This window comes from Mytilus galloprovincialis, chromosome 4, assembly GCF_965363235.1.
Source record: "Mytilus galloprovincialis chromosome 4, xbMytGall1.hap1.1, whole genome shotgun sequence".
Lineage (NCBI taxonomy): Eukaryota > Metazoa > Mollusca > Bivalvia > Mytilida > Mytilidae > Mytilus > Mytilus galloprovincialis.
In genome coordinates this window covers 15,852,455-15,877,837 of record NC_134841.1, presented here as the reverse complement: position 1 = coordinate 15,877,837, position 25,383 = coordinate 15,852,455, and the positions used below count along the sequence as shown (strand labels likewise).

At 32.0% G+C, this 25,383-nt stretch overlaps 1 protein-coding gene across 1 annotated transcript; it reads right to left on the bottom strand.

The window, feature by feature from the left end:
• Nucleotides 1-5,098: 5,098 nt before the first annotated feature.
• LOC143071462 (methyltransferase-like protein 25B) lies at nucleotides 5,099-18,837 on the bottom strand. The gene is made up of 10 exons (XM_076245764.1): nucleotides 18,683-18,837; nucleotides 13,320-13,435; nucleotides 12,066-12,360; nucleotides 11,141-11,301; nucleotides 9,854-9,887; nucleotides 9,108-9,505; nucleotides 8,103-8,227; nucleotides 7,217-7,349; nucleotides 6,832-7,019; nucleotides 5,099-5,262 (listed from the first exon to the last, which is right to left on the bottom strand). The coding sequence occupies exons 1-10, from the start codon at nucleotides 18,791-18,793 to the stop codon at nucleotides 5,186-5,188; spliced, it is 1,638 nt and encodes a 545-aa protein (XP_076101879.1). The 5' UTR covers nucleotides 18,794-18,837; the 3' UTR covers nucleotides 5,099-5,185.
• Nucleotides 18,838-25,383: the final 6,546 nt, after the last annotated feature.

The following is a 25,383-nucleotide window of genomic DNA, read 5'->3' as shown; positions in this document are numbered from 1 at the left end:
TATGTCTATATTCCAAATCTCAAATTAAAATAAAAGAGCACAACAACGTGCGAGAATTGTACGTTCAATTTTGTTTACCTGAGGCCTTTAACTATCAAATATATTTATTTCCTAATCAAAGGGCCCTTATAGGCATGTCAATTACAAACAAATAAATCATAATAGACAAAACATAAATACATATAAACAATATGCAGGTTTAAAAACTAGTTGCTCAGTCATTATCACTGAAAATTTGAAGAAATTCGATTATTATCAACGAAAAGAATAAATTATCCAGGATTATTGAAAGTTAAATAAAAAAAAGGGTCCTATGTTCGAAGTAATTCGATGACAAAAAAATGTGACAATGCCGAACGTGTATACATCCCGCCGAACTTGAAACGAAAGACACCACATACTTGACTATCTTATTGTCTGGAAATCAACAATAAATTTAGGTCGGCTTCGACTATTAAAATTTAAGAACAAAAAAGAATATTTCAGTTTTTAACTTGATCAATGTCCTTGCTTGTTGAGGTTTCCTCTCCGAAGGTATCACCAACCCAATATAGTCAGTTATGTGTTGACATGAATTGATATGGTCATAATTTATAACTTAGCTGTTTACAAATTGCTTTTAGTTTTTCGAAATCCCAAGAATAATCTGCCCTAGGAATAGATTACATTGACTGTGTTTGGCAAAATCATTTGGAATTTTGAGTCCTTAAAACTTTTCGTCTTCTTATCTTGTTTGACCCCCCCTTTTTTTTTATTCGAGCGTCACTGTTGAGTGATTTCAGACGAAATGCGCGTACAAAATATCATATAGGCTGTATGATGGTTTTATATCCAATTGTGAACTCATCATTTTAATAAAGCAATATTCCAGTAGCACCTACATATGGAGTGTATATCCCAGTTGATACGTATATTCGACAACTTAAACTGGTTTTCCTATCACAATAGTCCAGTTACTGCCCACATGAAATGCTTTTAAAGCTATTGACCAAAATGTTCCTATTGGTAAAGTTGAAGTCAACACATCCCTTCGAAAGTTTTACTAAAGTCATACCGTGTTGTTTGGTCGTTATGGAATATTTACGTTACTGATGACCAATGGTATGGTTAAATTTGAAGCTGAAGCTGCAATCCCGTCTTTTCTTCATGATAATACAAATTTTCCTCCGACCTTGAACAATACATGAAAAAGGATCTGCCTACTCTTCCGGAGCACCGGAGAGTCAGGTTTTGTGTTTCTGAGCCGTGAGTTATATGTGTATATTGTTGAAGATTTTTCTTTTACTTTTCAATTTTTGCCATATGGTTTTGTCGGTTTATTTTTGACTTAAGAATTTTGATTGTCTATTATGTGACTTTTGACTGATTTTGCTTTTTATAGATTTTAAGTGGAATTTGACCCAAACAAAATGCAATCGGTTATAGCCTCATAAAGAAAATAAAAGTGCAAAATGAAATAATTGGGGAGTTATTAATATTGTGAATGAGAGAGAAAAGATTTCAAAGGAATTACTTAGTATGGTCACAGATTTATAGTCGATATATCTACACAGGGAAAAATTGAGCGAGTAGGAACGACAAGAAAGAATCAGCTTTAAATTAAACATTGCATTGTATTACGCAATGAACATATTGAGGCAATCATTTGATGTTATCTTCCTTTGTCCATATTTGTAGTTGAAACTATGTACAACAGATGGTTTCATACACCGTGGACAACTTACGTAAATTCAATACAATGCTTTTCTTGACAAGTATCGTTTTACACACGCATATCCTGCATCATTAAATTAATACTTTCAAATTGCTTGTCATTGAGATCGATAAGATCTTAATAACGATGTTACAAAGAGATGGAAGATATAAAAGGGATATCCAAACTCATAAGTCGATGACAAGTCCATGGCAATAAACAAAACGACCAGAAGACACACTACAATATATAAAACACAACATAGAAAACTACACGACCCCCCCCCCCCCCAAAAAAAAAAAAAACAAAAAAAAAACGGGGTATGATCTCAGGTGTTCCGGAAGGGTAAGCAGATACTGCTCCACATGTGAGACCTCGTATCGCTTTATAAAAATGAGACAACTCTGAGTCTCCACCAGTCCAAATGATGTGGGGGTATGTTGTATGTGCTCTCAATGACATAGAGGAGACCTGGTTTATATAACAATCAAGCCAGTAGCAAGTACGGTTTTGATTGCACGATTTTATGCATTGCAGCAATCTTTACACCAAAAACGAAGACATGTGTGAGATAAAAAAAGAAGTGAATTAGTGATCATAGATAACACGAACCAGATCAAAACTCTTGAACTGTGAAATTATTAGACTAACATTACTATGAATGACCAGTCATGTAGCAATACCGTTATATCAGAGACATACATATATATATGTCTCTGGTTATATCAATTGAAGGCTTATATAATTTTTTGTTGTAAACAAATTTTTTTTTAATACAAAGCTACAGTCCATGGTTATTGTTGTAAATGTATTACCTTGTTAATCATTTTAGTTATACACACATAAAACAGATCTAACATATATATGCAAAATAAAATAAAATGCTCCGCAGGGCGCAGATCGATACGACCGCAGATGTCGAACTGAACAATTTGGGCCATTATGGACGCCATATTTTAGCATGATACATCTCTGAATTTGGATTGTGAATAAATATTTGAAACAGCACAGGTTTCTGACACAGAATGAATGTGGTCTAATGAACTAAAAAAATCTTTTTTTTACCTATTATGGTCCAATATCCAAAATCTAAATACATGGATTGATTCAGCATATCAAAGAATCCCAAGAATTCAAAAATCAAACAAAGTTTACTTTCGGACCCTTTTGACCTCAATGTGAACCAATTTGATAACAGGGCCCAAAATTCAAAAATCTAAATACATGGTTAGATTTAGCATTCCAAGAACCCAAAGAATTAAATTTTTGTTTTTGGACCCTTTCCCCTAAAGATAGACCAATTTGAAAAAGGGACCAAAAATCTAAAAATAAAAAAGAAGATGTGGTATGATTGCCAATGAGACAACTATCCACAAAAGACCAAAATGACACAGACATTAACAACTATAGGTCACCGTACGGCCTTCAACAATGAGCAAAGCCCATACTGCATAGTCAGCTATAAAAGTCCCTGATAAGACAATGTAAATACATGTTTAGATTCAGCATACCAATGAACCCCAAGTCGTCAGTAGGGGACTAAAAATATATAGCTGTATAAAGACAAGTTGGAATCGTTGCATAAAATTTCAGAAATATGAACTTTTTGTGGAGGCAGAATTTCACCTCAAGGAAGTTTTATGAAAATTGGTATTTCACATCCCAAAATTTGTAGTTATCTTATCAACAAAGTCCTTGTTGTCTGCTCTTTGTCCGGTTCTTTGACATATTCCCAATTTTACTTGAATTGTTTCTTTTATGGCTTAATAGACTTTTCAATAAATGTAATTATATTTTCCTTATTTGTTTCCTTCTAAAGATAGTCTGTTGTCCGTTTTTACTTCTGTACCACTGAACCACACACATGCTGTACTTCTGCCCTTCCTACATCATTTATCAGAATGATTTTGGGTTTACTGCAAAATGACATGGACATGAAGTATCTTTTATCTGCATACTACAGTACACACTATATAATGCCATAGTGCAACTTCTTTTTGCTTTATGGCCCTAATTGTTTTTGAAATTTCTCTTAGCAAAGCCTGGAGTTTGCAAGCGACAGTAGTCACAGTACCTCTGATATCTACTTTTATTGTTTGGACAGTGAGTGTGATATCAGGGGCAGATCAAACAATTTTTAAAAAGGAGTTCCTAACCCAGGATAAGGGGGGAGTGGTGTCCAACTGTATGCCCCATTGAATTGCATTGATCGTCAGAAGAAAAGGGGGGGGGTTCCACCCCCTCGATCTGCCACTAGGTATTTTGTTTTGGATAAAGATGGATTTTCTTATTCTAAGTTGGAAGTAAATGTTTCCTTATGTTTTCTGCATTGAAATTATGTACATATAAAAATATGCAGATGTGATCTGATTGTCATTAGACAACTCTCCTCCAAAGTAGACCAAATGACGGGTGAGGTTAGCAACCAAAGGTTACTGTACAGGTTTGTTCTGGGCATTGTACAAGACTGTGTTTTCTTGTACTAATTATGATGTTGCTGGATAAAATCTATGACATGCAGCCACTGCTAGAAGAGTGCCAAAAGCATGATTTCAAATCATGAAGTTAAGAACTTTGAATGTTCAGTACCTGCCAGCATTCTAAACTTTTATACAATACATTACATGCTCTTTATTATACTTTTGTTTGTATTTTGTATTTTCTATGTTGATAATATAAGTATGTAGCTGTTATCTAGTCTATTGTTAAAGGTTGAGATCTCAAAAACTAGATCAAACTTGCCACATATTCATCTTGCCTGTTCAAAGACAGGAACATTGTCAGTGGTTATATTACCGGTATGTTATAATGTCGTATTGTCAAAGACTTTATGTAAGATGCCTTTTTGCTTATTACATTGTTGGGATGCTGCATGTCTCATTGATGTTTACCTTACATTTCCTCTTAGTTATACACTATAGATACTGTTGCATTTGGTTATACACAAAATGACCATTGGGCATTGGTATTTCTGAACAATTTTTTTTTATACCAGAACAAATATCCATAATAATTAGTATCTGGCATTTTCATTCATATTTCTAAAATGTTCAATTTATTAGATATTCTGAAAGTTATATAATACTTTGTTCATCAATAAGTATTTAAATTTATGAAAGATTAATCAAATGTTCATGTATACAAACTTTTAATCAAACATATCCCATGGATGTATACAGTGATGGCTGGTAAATTAATGTGCATAACACTGTGAAGGTGCAATTTCAAGTTGTTTGGAGCATGTGTTTTTCTTTTTTTGTTTGTACATCTTTTTTTTTCTTCAGATGAGACAGGTGAAGGAGGTTTGAATTGTAGGTCAAATATTTTTTGTTATTCCTGAGGTTGTCAATATTTCTTTTCTTTGTATACATATCTAGACTATTGATTTAACTGTAAAAATATCAATTCATTTGCTTGTCTTTTATATAAATAGTATCAAAATAATCTTTTCTTTTCTGTTACATTTTTACTTTTCTCATATAATTGTATATTTCACTTGTAAGCTACCAATGCAAAATTCCTTGGTGAAAGACTTGGATCAAATACTGGAATCAAATAGCTAGAAATACCTGAAATAAACATATCAGAAATATAAACATGTTAACAGATGTTGACTTTAAATTAAGGTATACAAACACTTTCTGAAAAATTATAACAAAGATATAAAACACCAATAAAATGTATTAGATGTGTTTGGGCTTTTGATTTTGCTATTTTATAAAGTATTATTTGTTTGTAATTTCCCTTGGCGTTCAGTATTTTTGTTATTTTACTTTTTAATACATCCAATGTTTAGACCAAACTTCGAATATTACATAAATTTACGAAATGTTCCAAATTTGCAAGCCAACACCTGTAAATGGGTACTGAAAGAAAATTGGTAAATGCCATGCTTTAATCCTAATACATTAGCTGTTTATAAATAGGTAATGTCAATTTAACGGTATTTATAAAAGTCTTAGGAACAACCCTCACCCTTTAATGTAGCTACATATATGACAAATGCATATATTTTTAACATAGCAAACTTCAATTCTTGCTCATTTTCCAGATCCTAGATCAGCATATGATAATGGTCTTCTTTTTTACCATCAATTACAGTGACTTGACTGTTAGTGTTGCTATTCACCAATTGCAACTTATTCAAAATTCTGACCAAATTCCAATTTGTTATATAAAATCAAATTGTTCAACTGGTCAGATATTTGAACTAACTGCTGTCGAAACCACAGTCAAGTAGGGAAAGTGCAAGGTGATAAAATAAAACATACTTACAATCCTATAAGACTTTAACTTTTAACTCCACATTAATGATGTTGGGACAAAATCAGTATACAAATGTATCAGTTTGTATAGGTATATTATAGTCATTTCCATGCTGAAGGAACTGTTATTATTTTGAATTGCTATAAAAATGTCCAAACTAAGCTTTCATATAGTTTTTCTTTCTGAAAGTATTCTATATTCATAAGAATCAGACATTATGTGAATTAAAACATTTCATCTTCAATAAAATATATGTAAAATTGCAATATGTTTGTAGGAAGTGGCCATGGGGAGATAATCATTTTTTCTTTCAAAAAGTCTTTATTTAAAAGAATAATATTTTAGGTTATCTCCCCATGGAAACTTATCAAAAGCATATTGTTATTTCACACATATTTTACTGAATATATGATGTTTTATTTAAAAATTATATCTGATTCTTATGAATATAGAATACTTTAAGAAAGAAAAACTATATAAAAGCTTAGTTTGGACATTTTTTTATAGCAATTCAAAATAATAACAGTTCCTTCAGCATGGAAATGACTATAATATACCTATACAAACTGATAAACTTATTTTGTCACAGCATCAATAAAGTGGAGTAAAAGTCTTATAGGATTGTAAGTATGTTTTATTTATCACCTTGCACTTTCACATTATGGCTGAATGATTTGTTCAATATTCTGACCAGATGAACAATTTAGTTAAATAAAACAAATTGCAATTTGGTCAAAATTTTGAATGAGTTGCAATTGCTGGATAGCAACACTTACAGTCAAGTCACTGTAACATTTTGAATCATGTAAGACTTACATTTTTAACAAAAGATGATAAAAAATGTGAAACATAATGAATGAAAATATACCAACCTTGTTCTTGAAGATAAAACATCCTATCTAACAGAATAGCAGTTTCAACCACAGGTGCTAGTGCCAATCGTATAGTATAAAAAGCTACCACATCTTTCCAGTTTGATAATTTACTAAGCAGTGTCTTTAACATGTCTGAATCAATTTCACAATCTAATCCCAGCTTATCTAATGCAATTTTGGCATATCTGAAAATAATGGTATATACTCTATGAAGATTATGCTATGAATCATTATAAACTAGTCAAATATTCTCTACATATCAATTGACATTTACATGGTCTAAGCTACTTGAAAACTTAAACTTAACATTATTTCCAGCTTAAAGTTGTTGAGACATTTCTTTCATTATTCGAGGCTAGCCTTGCAAAAAAAAAGTTCTTACTTTTCAAATCCCATTTGTTCTGCTTTCTTTATGGTTAGCTTAGTAGCACCAAATACAAAATCAGGTCTTTTCTGTAGAACTAGTTCCTGAAGCAAAGCTCTGTAACAGTGTAACTTCAAATTTGGTGGGTTATCTGAAAACAGACACAAGCCTTACAGTATGTTAGTTTCTAGATAATGCTAAATAAATAAAACATATTTTTCTAAATGGTTACAATAAGTATTTAATATTTAGTGGTTGTGTATTAATTGGTTTCATTTTTATATTTCATATAACTCTAATAAATCTAATTTCAATGCTACTAATTCATTTTTTATTAGAGAAGCATATTCTTTGCAATTTTAGCACATAATTAGCAATAGGCTGATAAATTTTAAATTATATAGTATCTATAAAAATAAGAAGATAATTTTTAAAAAAGCCCAGATCAGAGATAGAACATTATCTATTTCTCTACTTGAAAGGCTAAATGTGTATTTTATAATTTTTTGTATGTCTGTGCCTGTCCCAAATCAGGAGCCTGTAATTCAGTGGTTGTCGTTTTTTATGTGTTAAATATTTGTTTTGTCGTTCATATTTTGTACATAAATTAGGCCGTTAGTTTATCTTGTTTAAATTGTTTTACATTGTAATTTCGGGCCTTTTATAGCTGACTAAGGGGTATGGGCTTTGCTCAATGTTGAAGGCCATACAGTGACCTATATTTGTTATTTTCTGTGTCATTTGGTCTCTTGTGGAGAGTTGTCTCATTGCCAATCATACCACATCTTCTTTTTTATATTTTAAACACATCCCTACTCTCAATACCAACTTAAGAATTAATTTCTTGGAATTCATAACTGATAATTACAAAATCTAGAAAAAAATTTCATCTTGGACAAAGTACCTAATAACCTCTGTCTGTAGACATCTAAAGAATGACAGGCCATTTCTCTTGCTTCATAGGTCAGCTGATGATCTGGTAATTCTGATACAAATTTACTCATAGGATAACCTGCATCTTCACTGGCACTACAACAAATATATTTTTTGATTCAGTTAGAAGTCAAACATTAGCTTTAACCAATTCAAACTTTAAAAAGTGTTTTTCAAAAGTTGAACATTACATATTATGTCATAAAGACTACTACATGATGTCTCCTAACCATGATTACTTTTCTGTTAATTTCCATAATATCTTTCAAGACAAATAAAGCATTTGAAAGACTGTTTCCCATGAATATATAAATATCAGACATGTTTCAAACAAATTTGATAAATTCATCAATGGAAATCTAAAGATGTCTCAAGTAAATTTGAAAACTAATTAGAGGGTGGTCAAGGGTTATTTTCGTTCAACGCTTTTGGCCTTTTTTTTCACATGTTTTCTTGCTTTCCTGTTAATTTCTTGTTTTCTCATGTTTTGTTCGCTGAGTGTTTCCCCTTATTTATTTTTCGTGTTTCGTGTTGGTACTCTCGTGCTTATCCCACATTAGATTAAAAGTAAACAGGGACTTATTCAAAGTCAGCACAGATATTATTCTAAATTATGTAATAATGAAATAGTTCCCATGCAGGAAATTAATTGCTCTCTTTATCAATATGTTATAAGTACTTCATTTTTTAAATCAGATGCAAATAGCGACCGCTAAATGTGACTGCAGGTACTAGATGTCCATTAATAATGATTGCATGAACTCAAAGAACGGCTAAGTAATAACTTCTAGTAACCTTTTCCTTAATATTTACGATTTTATTTCTCGTGCTACGTTTTTCCTGATTTTTAGTTTCCATGCAATGTTTTTGCGATTTTTATTTCAGGTGTTTCCATGTTCAGACCACCATCTAATCAGATTCAATTCAAATAAGTAAAGGTTAAAAGATTAAAGATAAATTCAATTTTCAGTCATACCTTTCTTTAGTGGAGATTTTCATATAACAACAACCAACAGATGCCACTCCTCGGATATCATCACATCTGGCAAATACTCTTAAGATAGTAGGAGTTAGGTCTCCACAGGCATGTAACCCTGTCAATAGCAACCTCTTGTCCAAATGTGAAATCTCTCTTTTCCTATTACATTTTACACATGTCTGTAGTCGAAAAAGAGAATCATCTGGGTCATGATTTGGGCACTGACATAGACTATCATCATTTGAAATACTGGTCTCAGAGTTGATGACTTGAAGGAAATCATCTGGTGTGGTATTTGGTTGGATCATGCAAGTCACATGATTAGGTAGAGGAATGCTGTCAACAGCACATGTTTCATCAGTAGTGTCTATTGTCTTACTTTCTTTCAACTTTCTCTGCAATAACACAAGAAGTCAATGACTCATCACTAGATTATTATGAGGTTTCCTTCCTGTACTTCATATGTATTGACAAGAAACCTTTAACTTATATTCTGACTTTCACAACCTTTAAATGAATGCAAAATGAAGCAATCAAATTTGATGCATGTCTGAAGAGGAGAACATATGTAAATTGGGGTAAATATAATATTAAAAAAAATGGTAAAAAAATTAAGACATTTTTTTTCTTGAAACAATGCTTTTGGAGAGCAACACAAATTCTGTGAAGGACAAAAATATTTTTAACTTATAATTTTACAAAAACATAAGTAAGATCATATAGGTATACATAAATCTACCTACCTTTAAATGAGACCTAATAGTATAAGACATATCCCTAGAAAAGAAAGGAAATAAAGGGTAACCATTTTTCAATCTAATTGGAATGTCCCATTACATATAAATATAATTATACATGACATTTAGACAAGGCACTCTTAAATGGTATATGTGTGGCTTGATGTCTACTTATCTAGTTAAAGATGCTTGAGAACTTAATAGCTATTCTACAGAAAGGTCATCGGGGAATATAAGTTAAAGGAACTAAACAAATCAAAAAAAAAAAAAATAAGAGCTCATGTGTCCATGGTAATCAGATGATGCCTGAGCTTCCATATATAACGTTATTAAGGGGCATAACTCTAGAAAGGTTAAAACGATGACATCCACATTATAACTTGATCTGTGTTTTGAAGTACATTGTAATAAGCATTGTGTATAGTTTCATAACATTTGGTCGAGCCAAAACTACTAATTTTAAAAAAAAATAATAAGAAAACATTCTATGCATCTGTCAATTTTCTTGACACATTCAAAAAACTGACTTGGCATGTATATTTAACACCAATATGAAATTTAATTAGCCTGTAGAGACAAAACATTAGGTAAATAGTTTTATGATGGACATCATGATGGGTTCTAAACAACCACCAGTACTTAAAAAAGAATAGAAAAACAAGAATGTGTCCACAGTACACAGATGCCCCACTCGCACTATCATTTTCTTTGTTTAGTGGACCGTGAAATTGAAATAAATTCTCTAATTTGGCATTAAAATTAGAATGATCTTATCAAAGGGAACATGTATACTAAGTTTCAAGTTGATTGGACTTCGACTTTATCAAAAACTACCTTGACCAAAAACTTTAACCTGAAATTTGCACTATCCTTTTCTATGTTCAGTAAACCGTAAAATTGGGGTCAAAACTCTAATTTGACATTACAATTAGAAAGATCATATCATAGGGCACATGTATACTAATTTTCAAGTTGATTGGACTTCAACTTCATCAAAAACTACCTTGACCAAAAACTTTAACCTGAAGCGGGACAGACAGACGGACGGACAGATGAATGGACGCACAGACCAGAAAACATCATGCCCCTCTACTATTGTAGGTGGGGCATAAAAACCTAATGTTAAACTGAAAGTTTTTTTGTATTCTTTGAGGAAATTTATTTTCAAGACATATGTAATAAACCAATGTTTGTTGCATATTCAAGAAGTATAATATATGCAAAAGTAGTGTAAAAAATACCAATTTTCATTTTTGAATGATCTTTTCTATCTATAAGTCTAAGAAAACTTACTTGTCAAATTTTGCAGCCTTTGGAGCATGACATCCTGATGCTTCTACTGTTGTGACCTTCAGACTGTGACCAAAGGTCAATATTCGTGACAAGTGACCTTGCCCTGATCCAACATCTATAACATGTTTACTACCAGATGCTTGACTTAGAAGAGAAATCAGCTTGAAATCAAAAGAATGATTATAATTATACTATCTGAATGACATTTAACACATTTGGAAAACTGGTGAATGGAGGACAATAGATAATTTACTCTTATTACAAAAAGGTAAAAAAATCAATCATTTGTTTATTGCATTACTGTAACCATACTGAAGGCTTTTTTCAAAACTACAATTATTAAAATTGAGAATGGAAATGTGGAATATGTCAGAGATAACAACCAGACCAAAGAGCAGACAATTTTGAACCTATTCGACATGAACTCTTATCGCCTGCTATTTATCTCATTTCCTATGTTACCAAGGTAATGATAACATTGTCATTGTATGTTAATTCTCTTTTTATAATTATTTAAACTTTTAATTAATAGTGTCCTAGCAAAATATTGTGGAGTTCAATTTGTCAGTGTTTGCAAGGTAATAATCTTATGCCACTAAATTTTTACTAGACAGAAATTTAAAGATACACATTTAATATTTTAGCTTTTAAGTAATTCAACATGATATCTAGTGATTCAAACAGCAAGTGTAACAAAAGAACAAAAACAGTTCTCTTTGGAAAAAAGCCTGGCTGGAAGATAAACTGCTGGTCAGGGTCTATTTAGGATAGCTGAAAAGTGTCCCAAAAATTAATCTGGAAATTTTGTTCAAAAGAAAATCAAAAGCATTTAAATGATGACGAAAAAGGAAAAAAAAAATATATAGAAAAAGATAAATCAAAGTTAAATCAAATCGTTACTCTGAACTAATTCAAACATTTTTACCTTTCCCAGTTGGAGAATTTCATGTTGTTTCTTTGGTTTTATATGCTTACGGAAACATTGATTCATTGGGAGATACTGTCCATCCTGAACACTGTGTTTAGACTTCAAAGAATCTGGTACCTCCAACTGTACTGGTGGTACTGGTATACTCTGATTTGATTCCATGACATCACATCTACCATTATCTTGGAATGTTTGCTTTATTTTGTGACTATCTAGATTCACAGGAGAGCGACCTAAGGAGTATGTTTGTGTACAGGATTTGAAACTAAGAAGGCTGAGAGGTAAAACTTTTCTGAAAATAAAGAAGAATTAACTTAAATCCCGAAGAGAAATTGCTATGGCTGCTGTCTTGTGAGAATTCAGCTGTATTAAAAAAGTTGTTTACAATGTATATTCCTAGTTAAACAATGCAAATAGCACATTTATAACATTTGTCTTATATTATACTGTATACATGTTTCACATAATTAGCAATTGTTGTTATTTAAAAAATGAGTTGTTAACTGACTGGATTCAGTTTCTATATATTTATTATGCTCATCTGCTTCTGACACAGAAGGATTGCTGTTATACGAACAAATTTTCATCTTTATAGATAATAGTTTAAGTATGTTCAAACTTTATTATTACTTTTTTTTTATGTGTGCACTGTTTGATATAGAAATAATAATAATAAGGAACGAAGGAAAAAAATACTCTTGAAAGAGTACTTTTAATGTATTTTTGTTAATGCTATTTTCATTTGTCTATAATAGTTTCTGTCATGTGCAATGTCTCATGTTTGTTGCTTATATTATCATAATTTTAATTATAAATGTCCCCTGTGGGACCCTGATTGGAATAATAAAATATTTGATTTAAATTGATTGGATTTTGGTATAAAATGCAATTCTGTAAAATAATATAAACAAATTTGGGACACAGATGATGCACTAAATTTAAACTGGATCTGTGTTTTGTGGTAATAGGCAGTGTACAAGATTCATAACATTTGGTTGAGGCAAATTTAATTAAGCAAAATCAGCATTTTTTCCATTTGTAAAGTAGCATAACTCTAGAAAGGTAAAAGTGATGCCAAAAACATTCAAATTGATCTGTGTGTACAAGTTTCATAACATTTGGTTGAGGCAAACTAAACTAAGAGACCAGACACAAATTTTGGGGCGTAAGATTGTATTCCTACTGAATTCTACTGATAATTTTGACCTTATACTGAAGGAATTGTTGAACATCTGATGCTTGTATATGTACCTGCAATGCTTAGAAGTAACTGACAAAAGATCTGACAATTCATCTGTATCCATACAACACAACACATCTTTCCAGGAACTTGGTAGTTTCTTCCAATGGTCTTCAACAAAAAAATTCTAAAAAAATAGATTAACAAATTTAATAAATTTTTGTACCCACTTCTCAAATAGTTACTGGTTTATGCAATTTGGAATAAGGATCCACATCTGACAATGAATTTGATTGGTCAAAAAATGAAAAAAAATAATGTTGTTTTCAGACATCTAGTCAAAACCACAAAATCAAATATCCATAATAAGGAAAGTTTTCTTCAATCCAAAAATTGGTACCCATGAAAATAATTGTTTAAATACATTTTTTATTAAATAAATTACTTTTTAAAACATTACATAGTAGTTTCTCAAAACAATTAATGTTATGAACATAATGACAAAAGAAACTCAGATCATGTATAACGTCAACTGGGAAACAATATTGTCAACCAAGACAAAGTATTGAAAGACAGTTTGTAGAGTGGGGTGCTCATATTCGCCAGATCTTTCCATGTTTTCTACAGCTTATGTTCAGGTCTATATGTTTTTGAAAATAATCATCTGTAAAGTTAGATTAAAGGGTGTTTGAAATTTCCTGATGTTTTATCAATGGGGGACACATATTCGCCGTTTTTACACATCTATTTAAAACCAAATAACTGCAGCTTTATAAAATATGTATGAAATAAATTTCATTATAGATGAACAGCAGACATTTCAAGGATGTGAAAAACAGAAATTTAGGCCAATCAGTCAAAAAATTACTACGAAAAACTTCTTTGAAAATCGTGTTTTTCATTCAGGAAATTGACAGAAAATCGTTGTCTGTTTTTTAGTCCTTTGTAGTAAGTGCCGCAATTTTGTTTAAGTTTAAAAAATAATCATATTTGTTATAAAATTATAATTTATTGGCATATTTCAGCCATTTCAGCCATCCTTTGAAGTTTTTACACCTCAAAATCGTAAAACAGTGAATATGTGCCCCCCCCCACTCTAAAATGCTCTATAATATAAAAAAGAAGATGTGGTATAATTGCCAATAAGACTGTTTAATGATTAAATGTTATATAAAATAATTTCAAATAAAAGTATCCTTTACAATGCACATGTTAGCAAATTTGCCAAAAAATTATTAATAAAATTAGTTCAATGTGATTCCTAATTCACAACATTTTAGTACTTAGATCTTATTCATTTATTTAAGAGGCTCCCACAGGGTTCCCCCCTCAGGTCGCAAGGTCGCTTTTAAATTCGTCGTAAGGTCGCGAGGTCGTTTTTAAGGGAAATGTACAGGTCGCAGGTTGTTTTATCCAACATAGAGGATTGAAGTCGTTTTTATATTTAAAGGATCCATTCAAGTCATTGTTGTGTCGATTCTTGTGTTATTAAACCAGGGACATATATGTTCATGTTTAAACCTTTTAGTTTTAAATTAGATATTTTGACATTTTGCAGTGCCTTTTGGTTCTGTTGTTCTTGTTTTGTTTGAGGCCATCCACAAATGGCTGTCTGTAAGTGGGAAGTTCCTTCTCTGTTGAAGTTCATGTTGTCAGCTCTAGATTTATTTTTGTGTGACATTTAATGATCAATATGTGATGTCCTCGTGCCATTAACCCATTTCCATTCTTTTCCATATTGAGACCAAAACAGGACTTGAATTTTACAATTTTTCATAACTTGCAGTAGTTTCAACCAAACATTCAGCATTTCACTATTCCAACACAATATCATCTTCTTCCATATACCAATTTCAACTTTCTGAATATACTGGCAAATTGGTTCTGCATGGTTAAAAAGAAGATAAAAAAACAAATGTTCATCTTTAGTTTGTTAGGTTGCTAATTTTAGATTTGAAGTCTCAAATGACTGTGCTTTGGAGATCTCTGGGGGAAGCTTGTTCCAGTCTTTGGTGGTGTTCACAGGCTTTGCATTGGTTCCTTTTTGTACCATGTATCCATACATTGCTGTTGTGTACTTTTTAATATTCTAGTAGGTCTTTGGAGGTACATGTCATTGCTGATGGCTACTTTATCGTTGACGATCTGGTACATTATTGCCAGTCTGGCCTCTCTGTGTAGTTCTTGGAGACTTTTCCAACCCAATTCGTTAATCATGTCTGTGACACTTGATCTGTTTCTGTGGCGCTTGGTGACATATCGCGCAGCCCTCCTTTGAACTTTTTCAATTTGGTCAATATGTTTTTGATGATATGGATCCCATGCTGTTGTGGCGTATTCTAGTTGGGGCCTTATTAGAGTTTTGTATGCTTGCTCTTTGATGCTTTTAGAGCCGATTTGTAGGTTTCTGTGGAGGAAACCAATGCTTCTGCTGGCTTTGCTAACTTTGCTGCTAATGTTGTCGATATTTTTTCTCTAGTCTAGTTCGCTTGTGAAGGTGCAACTCAGGTACTTAATTGATGTTTCATGTTTTAGTACATTTTTTGTACATGGTCATGTAATATATAGTCCCATTTGATCGGCTTTTTCTTTCTTGAGACAATCAGATTAGACCATTGGTTTTTCCGTTTGAATGGTTTTACACTAGTAATTTTGGGGCCCTTTATAGCTTGTTGATTGGTGTGAGCCAAAGCTCCGTGTTGAAGGCCGTACATTTACCTATAATGGTTTACTTTAATAAATTGTTATTTAGATGAAGAGTTGTTTTATTGGCACTCACACCACATCTTCCTATATCTATCTACGTGAAACTGCATCTTCCACTTTTCCTCCCATAGTTCAAGTTTATATATAGGTCTGACTGTAGTTGTCCGCAATAAGAATCCGAGGTGATGGCTAGGTAGACTACTATGTCATCCAGAAAGAGACGAACTGTTGATTTTATGTTATTCGCTAGGTAACTTATGTAAAACCAAAACAAAAAAAAACTTGGGCCTAGGACTGACCCTTGTGGAACTCCAGATTCTATCTTTGCTCTGTCTGACTTTTCACCCTCAACTACTACTACTTGGGTTCTATTTGTCAGGAATGCTTCTATCCACCTGTTGGTTCTTTCCTGATTCCATAGTGATTGAGTAGGAGTAGGCTATGGGATACATGTACCTTGTAGAATGCTTTTGAGAAATCTACTATCAGAATGCCAGACTGTTTTCCCAATTCAAGGTTCTTTTTCAGGTCATCAATGCATTCTAAGAGTTGCGTCTCGCTGGATCGTTTTCTTCGAAATCAATGTTGTAGTGGATAAAGAATGTTGTTTGCCTCTGCATGTTTCATAATGTGGCTGGTGACAATATGTTCGATGATCTTGCAGCAAATGTGGTCTTAAATATGCTGGGATGTTCTTTTGACCCTTTATATTCATATTGAGCAAGTCCCCAGAACTCTTATAAAATCACCGGGGATGTAGAGCTGGATTTAACTATTGAGATACTTTGAACACGATCTATAGATAGGCTGATGGCAACAAGGTAATGTCTTAAATACAAGGGTGTCCCACTCGGCGCTTATTTCCATATTCGATGGAATTTCCCCTTTTTTGCACAGTTGCTAGTCCATATCATGATAAATAAAGAGCCAGTACAAAATTTCATGAAGATTTGACTTGAAAGTTTTCAGAAAATCATCTCAAACGCAAAGGTAAACCAAAGTGTAACTGACTAACAACGATAAGATGATAAGACCGAAAAACTATATTTACTGCAACAATGTTTTCAGGAGATAAAACATAAAACTGATTCTCAACCTTACTTGGATACATTTGTCTCTTTGGAGCACACACAGAGATGCTTGTAGCCCAAAATGTATTTGTAGCAAAAATCCAGACCAACTTAAATCTTTTTTAAGAAACAAAAATGGTCCAAAAATGATCATAACTTACCAATTTGATAGCTTATTATGCTCTTCAAATAAACGAAGCCTTCTAACCGACTATAGATACAAAAAGGGTCACGAATAGTTCAAAATTGATTATTTGAATACTGCATGTTGATTTAAGATTAAAATCAAACTTATAATAACTTTTATCCATTCTCAAGTTTTCATCTGGAACCACCATGGGACGGTCAGACAGATGGAAGTACGGACGGATACCCAACCATGTAATGCTTCTCTACTGTGTGTAGTGAAGTATAATAAAGTAGACAAAAGTGTGACAAATGGCCGGAAAAAACAGTATGGCTGACCATGGTTGGTAGGACCAACAGTCAGCAATTTATGTTAAATGACTGACGTATGTGATTTGGGCATTTTATGTTATCAGATCTACCATCCTAATCAGTCATAACGCCAACAGATTGTTCTTCCCGATTTAGTTCTACTTGCCCAAAATGGCGAGGTCGTATTTAGCTCGGGTGAAGTCAGAGGTCGTTTTTTCAAAATTTTACAGGTCGCAGGTTGTTTTTAGAAGGCCCTCAGGTTGGAATTCGCCTCTAAAAAGCCCGGAGGTCACAGGTCGTTTTTGACCCTACGGGAGCCTCATTAAAGAACTTAAATTATGCCCCCCAAAAAATGAGGTTGAAGCTGAATATGTTTTAATTTTTGTTGTTGAGTTCAAAATTTATCATACGCTTTTTTATCATGTTTATGGTCTAATTTAATTGCATATATATTTATTTTGAATTTTACCTTAAGTCTGTCTATAAGTCATCTAAAACTGTCAGACAAATTATAGAGTTTGTTCCATTTTTTTAAAGATTAAATTTCACATAAAAGTATCCATTACATCTGTATAAATTTGAAAATGAAGTGCTTTGTCCAAAGTAACTTGTTTTATTATAAAAGGGAATCTCTACTTCATCATACATGTCATATTGATTCTATTTTAAATAAAAGTATTCACATTGACAGTATGGCAGAGTTGTCATACTCCATGTGTCGAATCAGCTAGCTTTTACAGTAAGATTAACTGAAACCAAAAGTACACTACATTAGTACTTGGGGACAAGATGAATGGTTTTAGCCATCCCCCTTTTTTCTTCTAAAATCCCTGTTTTTAAATTCTGTTTCTTCAATTATTTACATTGTTTTGGGGGTGGTACATGTACATAATTAACAATAATTCAGTAGAAATAACATATATTTAGTACTATCAAAGATTTATGTAGTAAATAAATACTTGGTACTATCAGAGACATGTATCATACTATTTTAGTATTTACTCTCTGCTATGATCTACTTAGACCCCCTACTTATTGTAGAGAATTTCCAATACACAAATCATTTGTTAACTGATTTGGCATTCCATCCATCCCTAAGTACCTACAAGTGAAAGATAAAAGAAATTGCATTGAAATACTCATAATCATGAAAACATCTGTTACAAAAAGGGGGGTCAAATGTGAATGTCAAGATATGGTTACACTAGGAAGATAATTACAGAAACATAGGCATCGGCAACTGTTTTGTAGAGTGCTATGAAGTTTAGAGCATTCGTATGAAAACTTTGAAGACTTTGAACAGAATTATTGTTGCAGCAAAAACACTCCATTTCAATGCATGAAAACCCTAGAGAAAATAATGTTATTGTATCTCTATACAGAAGAGCCAGATTACATTTGGTGTCTTTCGGAGGTTTTCATTTATCTTTAACATATGCACATATTTTGAGTGGTATATATGATTTTAAATGGTATATTTTAAAGATGTAAATTGTATTATCTGGTTCTGTCCTGGCCTTTTATAGCATTTTTAATAGTATCGAACAATGTTGTTTTCTTATATGTCTCTAATTTATGTCTAATCTTATGTGCTTGTATGTAATGTCATGAAAGCTCTTTATAGGGCCAGAGACATATATACACATATATATATGTCTCTGATAGGGCCCTTTAATTGGAAATAAAATATTCTTATTCTTGTTCTTATGCACATCAACTGTTAGCTTTTCCAAAATCTTGTCTGACTCAACGTAACCTTCAGTGAACCGTGATTCATAAGTTGAGTGTATGGCTGCAGCAAGTTCCAATACATACGAAAACTAACGGCCTTATTCCTAACAAAACAGTTTCAGAAAAAAATAAATATGACAGACACGAACCAGCGACAACTGAACTACAGGCTCTTGACTTGGAACAGGCGGCACATAAAGAACGTGTCAGGATTAAAAATGCCGATGAGCACTTAGCCCTTTCCTAATTACTTGGGACAGTTGTGTAACAGTACAACATAAGAACAAACTATACACATAGTTGTAAAAGGCGTATTTCATCAGACGGATACAAATAATGAGAAATACATTTCACAAAAAAAACGGCACACAGTGGACGTGGACGCATATTTGTACCCCCCCCCCCCTTTTCCAAAGAAAAAAACCCTGAAAAAAACACTTACTACCGAGATCTAAGAGAACTCGCACTTCCTGACAGCTAGTTCAAAGCCAATAACAACTAATGAAAACAATCAAGTTTATACTTTTCCTCTGTATCAAGGAGAGTTTGTTGTCGCATCTGTATATGTAGGATTCATCCTTTTGTTCACATTCATTCGTGGCAATACAAAAATAGTTTAACATTTAGTATTTATATATAATATTCACGAGATTTGCCTTTTGAACTCTTGAAAAGTGAAAATTTAACCATTTTTTTGCTGTTTCATATAATTTTAAAATAATGTAAAATCATGATATAACTACTTTTTAAATCATTATATAATACTGCTAATACTTTTCATTATTCGTCATCGTTTTAAAATATTATTATTTTATGTACACATGTATGAATTTTATCTTAATTTATGAATTTTTATTCTGCAATTTAGTTCCACACCAGCATTTAAGATAGCGGTAAGGACATCCTTTGTCTTCGATGTACATGCTCATACATGTCTTTGGACAGTTTATCTTAAATCGTCTCCTGAGATATGTCTCAGGACAGATTATAGGACGCTTTCGGTTAACATGCCTTTTCTTTTTTAAATCAAACATTTATTATATTTTATATATTTACTTTTTGTCGGTTTGTTTGTGTTAGAAAATTTTGAACAATTAACCTAGCTAATACCTCTTTCTATATTTTGCATTCATAAATTCAATATCGGAAAAAGGTGTTTGAAGAATGCATGCATATATTCCAAACGGTTAAACTACAGAGTTAATTTTTCAAAAACTAAAAGTAATCAAAGAGCTGAATAGCTCTGAGGGGAAAGACGGCCCTTGTTTCTATTTCATTTTTTTTGGGGTGGGGGTTGGGGTTGGGGGGGGGGGGGGCGGGTTATCTTTTGATAGTCTTCATATAAGGAATGAAAAAAAAGAACAGCTAGAACATGTGGAAGGTTGACACTATTGGAATCAATTGTTGTTTATTGTAATTTCGTTTATTTAGTTTAGGATTCAATTTAGACCAATGGAAGAGATCTGTATCTTCTAAATCTAAACATTCAATTAAAGTTGATAGTTAATTATCTAAAATTCAACTAGTTGAATTCTGTCATTTAACAACAACTACAATTATTTTTGAAATCTTAATAGTGTACGACTGAACTGTAGGCTAGGGCCATTTTCCATTTTTTGTGACAGTACTCTTAAAATTTTTAATTTTTTTCTTAAGAAAGTTAGGACTGAAAAATCTATTCAGTTTTAAATTTCCATTGATAAAGTTCCCAGTTATATCTCTCATCACAGGGATACAGGTACTAATAAAAATAACAATATGATTGATGTAAACTGTGTGAAGCTTGTTTCCAAATCCTACATTTTGAAATATTTGTAAAATTTCATGAATGAATAGGTTTAAACTACAAAATGCAATATTTGTAATTTTTTTGTAACTATTACAATGATTATGTTGGTACACAAAATTTAGTTTTAATGAAAGACTACTTATCATATACTAAATGTCACATTTTAAGTGTTTATTTTAGTGGATAATTAGCTCATAAATTGAGGTGCTCCTGAATTGGAGGAAGATTCTCAAAACAGAGTTTTACAGAAAAAAATGGAAAAGATCGTTTCTCTCCCCGATCTCATGTAGCCCCTCGGACTTCCTGTTTACTTTGAAAGTTGTTGACCTACAAATTAAAGTATTGCATGTTGATGTTTAAATCATCTACAGCAAACATCATTATGTTTAAATTCAACAAATACTATTTTTTAATAAGTGCACATCCCTGCTTATGCGTAGTGTGGCATTCCAACAATGACGTCACTATAAAATATAATGTAGGTTGGATATATTTAGAATATCTCGTCATACTGATTTTTCAGGATTGTAAAAGAAACGTAAATAGTGTAAAGGAGAGCTCGATATACGATAATTTCGAGAGAAACAGAAGGGAAATGTGTAAAAAAGTGTTTAAAGTCAATTTATTCATTTGTGTCTCCCCATCTCATCATTCTTAGTAAGATTTGTTGGGGGGTTTTCCACACTATAAAAACAAAATGAATGATGGGAGGGAATGTCACTCTGGTCAACCCCATTGGGGATTGACGGCTTCAAGCCGTCTTCCCCAAAAACAAGTTGCTTTCTTTAAAAAAAAGAAAAGCAATACATGAACCTAAGACCACTGACTGCCGGGTCACTAAAAGATTGTTGCTGAATTTGTGTTTGCTTTTGAATTCAAATAACTGACTGTGAATAGAAGAAGCCAGATGAAAGTATATATTTACAGCTTCTACTTGAATAGTTACTTTAAAGCTCGACTATTTCATATTTTACTTGGGAATGTACATAATTTTTCCGATTATAACCATTTGGCAAATCATAATTTCTACTAACCGGATGACTTGTGCAAATTGCACAAACCTATCGCAATATAAATTTATGAACTCAGTTTGCTTTGTAAGCTGGAATTCTGGATGCATTTATTTTTATCTATCATATCTTTATATTTTGTTTCCTACATGAATGCCTTTATATTCTCAACTCGTATTTGAAGCTGTCTGGTAGATGTTGTATGCGGTGAAACCTGTGGCATGCAATTGATTGGGACCCATAAAACATCTCAAATTTTAAGGATTTCCTGATTTTACTTAAATCCATTCAAATATTCTACAGGAAAACTTAGTTTTGCCGAAGAATTTCTTTATTCAGAAGTTTATGAATACCTGAACACACTTTCAAAATAACCAATTTATATAAAAAGGTATGTAGATGTAAAAAGATACCAGAATTAAAATGATGTACACCAGGAACGAGTTAAGTCTACAAAAAAAGCATCAGTGAAGCTTGAATGCCGTGTGAAAAAGTTAAAAGGCTAAATACATTACAAAGTTAAGGAATATATTCATTGGGTAGACAATCCTTAGCTTTTAGAAAAGGTCAAAGTTTATAATAGGACATTGACTCAAAAAACAAAAAAACAAAAGAGAAACAACTCGAAGTCAGAATACCGTGAGTAATGATGACCGTGCTTGAAAATCACATGTAAAGCTCATTCTGCCGTGTCCTGAATTTAGATAACAAAAACGAAAATAAGCTTTCACGAGTGTTATTGCATGCAAGTAGTATTTTAGCGCACGAAATAGTAAATAGAAAGCATCTCACTAATACTCGGGAAAAGAATACGCATTTGCGTCATCACATATCTTAATCTAATAGTTGTCAAACGGCCTACATTAAATGTTTTGACTCCGGATTCATTCACATTTTATCCGGAATTTTTGAGAACGCAAACCGATGATGATCGATGATGTGCTTTTGAAATGTGATCTATAATGTGGATGAATCAAGACGTGTAGGATGTTGGTCAACACAATGAATACCATTTTCAAAACCGTACCATAGTACAAATATGTAGATGCTATAAGGTTAAACTATTAAAACAAACAAACACAAATTGAATTAAAACTTTATAATAAACTAACGTTCCTGTTAGTATTTTTTTTTCAAATAATTTTGAATATATATAATATCAATAAAGACAATATTAATCAAAACCAAGGAGTAAACAAAGACTCACAAAACTAAAGGACATTTACATCAACAGTTATAAATTATAATTAAGAAACAACACGAACTCCACTAGAAACCGGGAGTGAAATAAGGTGCTCCGGAAGGGTTTACCATTTCCTGTACCGTATACGGCACCCGTCGTGTTATTTCTTTGTTCAGTTCGGTAATTATGGAAGGTTATTATGACTAAGGAAGAATATCATATATGATTTCTGACACACTTTTGTCATAATGGCCAATCAGCTCATGATGGCGACCGGAAATATCTTGAGTGATGACCTTAGTTTGATTGATTCATAGCCCTGTCTTAAACACGAACGTCAAGTATTTACGGATGGACATTTTATTTATCGAATGAATCTATTTTTAAATTCTAACATTCTACTTTGTGAATATATAACTATACAAAATATAAGCAAATACTTCTAAAACAGTATAAAATAGTCAACATTATGGTTGTTATTAAATTTTGTTGTGATTATTATAAATTATTTTTACGGTTATTGTGAGCTGCAAGGATTTAAAATCATGCTTTATGAATTGAAAACACACAAGTATTTTTATTCACGACCGTTTAAAAATTTAAATATTTAATAAATTTATCTTACTTTCCGTTTAATGGATATATTACAAAAAATAAATAATAATTACTCATAAAACTTAAATTAAATACTAAAATGGTATGAAATAATTAACGTAGAAATATAATGATTATTGTTTATAAACATTTTTTTTGTAGGATGCAAGAATTTATATAGATTTAATTTTTATGTTTCCTTTACAAATGAATATTTAAAAATACCAAAGCAGACGATCTTGTCATATAAAATACTTATTTCTAAATTGCAACTCTGAAAATATTCTGATTTCAATCATTGTTAGTTTCTTCAGAAACATAGATACAGTATATATTATTTTATATACAAATGTATATATTTTTTTGATTCCGACTGAATTAAATACTTTTGATAATATTATTTTTCTGTTTTCCGATCTACTATTAATATTTTAACCAGAATGTTCTCTCCCGTAAGTCTATGATGAAATTCACAGTATCCCGTGGCCGGTTAAATCTTCAAAAATAATTAGTTTACATGTTATCTAAACAACAGAAAATACCACGTTATAATTGACCCAGATACACACAGTGTACAGTAGTCGTTTTAAAATAAATATAATTGCGTCGTCAAGGGCCATCAAGGGGCTAATAACAACCTGTTAAGACCTGTATAAATGACCGAAAACTTTCGAGACGTCCCGAAAATTTTATTCTGACTTCCGGCCGAGAGATATCGAGTGGCCATAGACACAACCAAAACTCGCCAATATATAAGCATGAACCCCCTGAGGGGTTCATGCAAAAAAACAAACAAGAAACCAAAACAATAACAAAGATATACGTCCTTGGTTGCAGGTATGATTTATACCATACTTGAAGAAGGCCATATATCAACTTCTTACACTCCAGTTAATCATCTTGTAGGTGGACGAGGCTTTACAATATTTTAGAGTTAATTTAGGTTAAAAACACAGGCACCTGTATCTAACCTTTATGATATCACCGCTATAAAGATATAGAGGTATTCTACGTAAGATGAAAGTATCTGTGTTTTAAAAGTAAGAATATTGGTATTCTTCGTAGTTCAGATTGTATGACCACCATACAATGAATGATCATTTTATTTTTCCATTTTAATATGAATGGTATAAGTTTAGTTTTTGTGACACTGATCATTTTCAATGAATCTATTTCCACTAGTACAGTTTAGAATTAACTGGAGCGGTCAAGACAAGCTTGCAAACCTTTTTCTCTTTGAAATAGTACATACACAGGACAACACATAATTGTTTGGTACATGTTTTAATATGCTGATGATTTAATAGTACTTATTACACAGAGAACACACACACCACGCCAAACAAAATAACAAAGTGATAAAAATTCAGATCCATCGTAACTCTTTTCAATCAGCAAAGAAAATAAAATACATTAAAAGATCGATTGACTAGTAAAAAGCCACATTCGGTGGTGTGTCACAAACTATTGGTCAACTAAATAATGATGGTGTCAGTTAAAGAGGTGATTTAACTTTACTAAGCAGAACCCTAGGTTCAGAAGCTTCATTGTAAGCAACAACTCTTTATTAAGAAAATCATGCTTGGAGACGCAATCCAATGTATATTGTTTTAA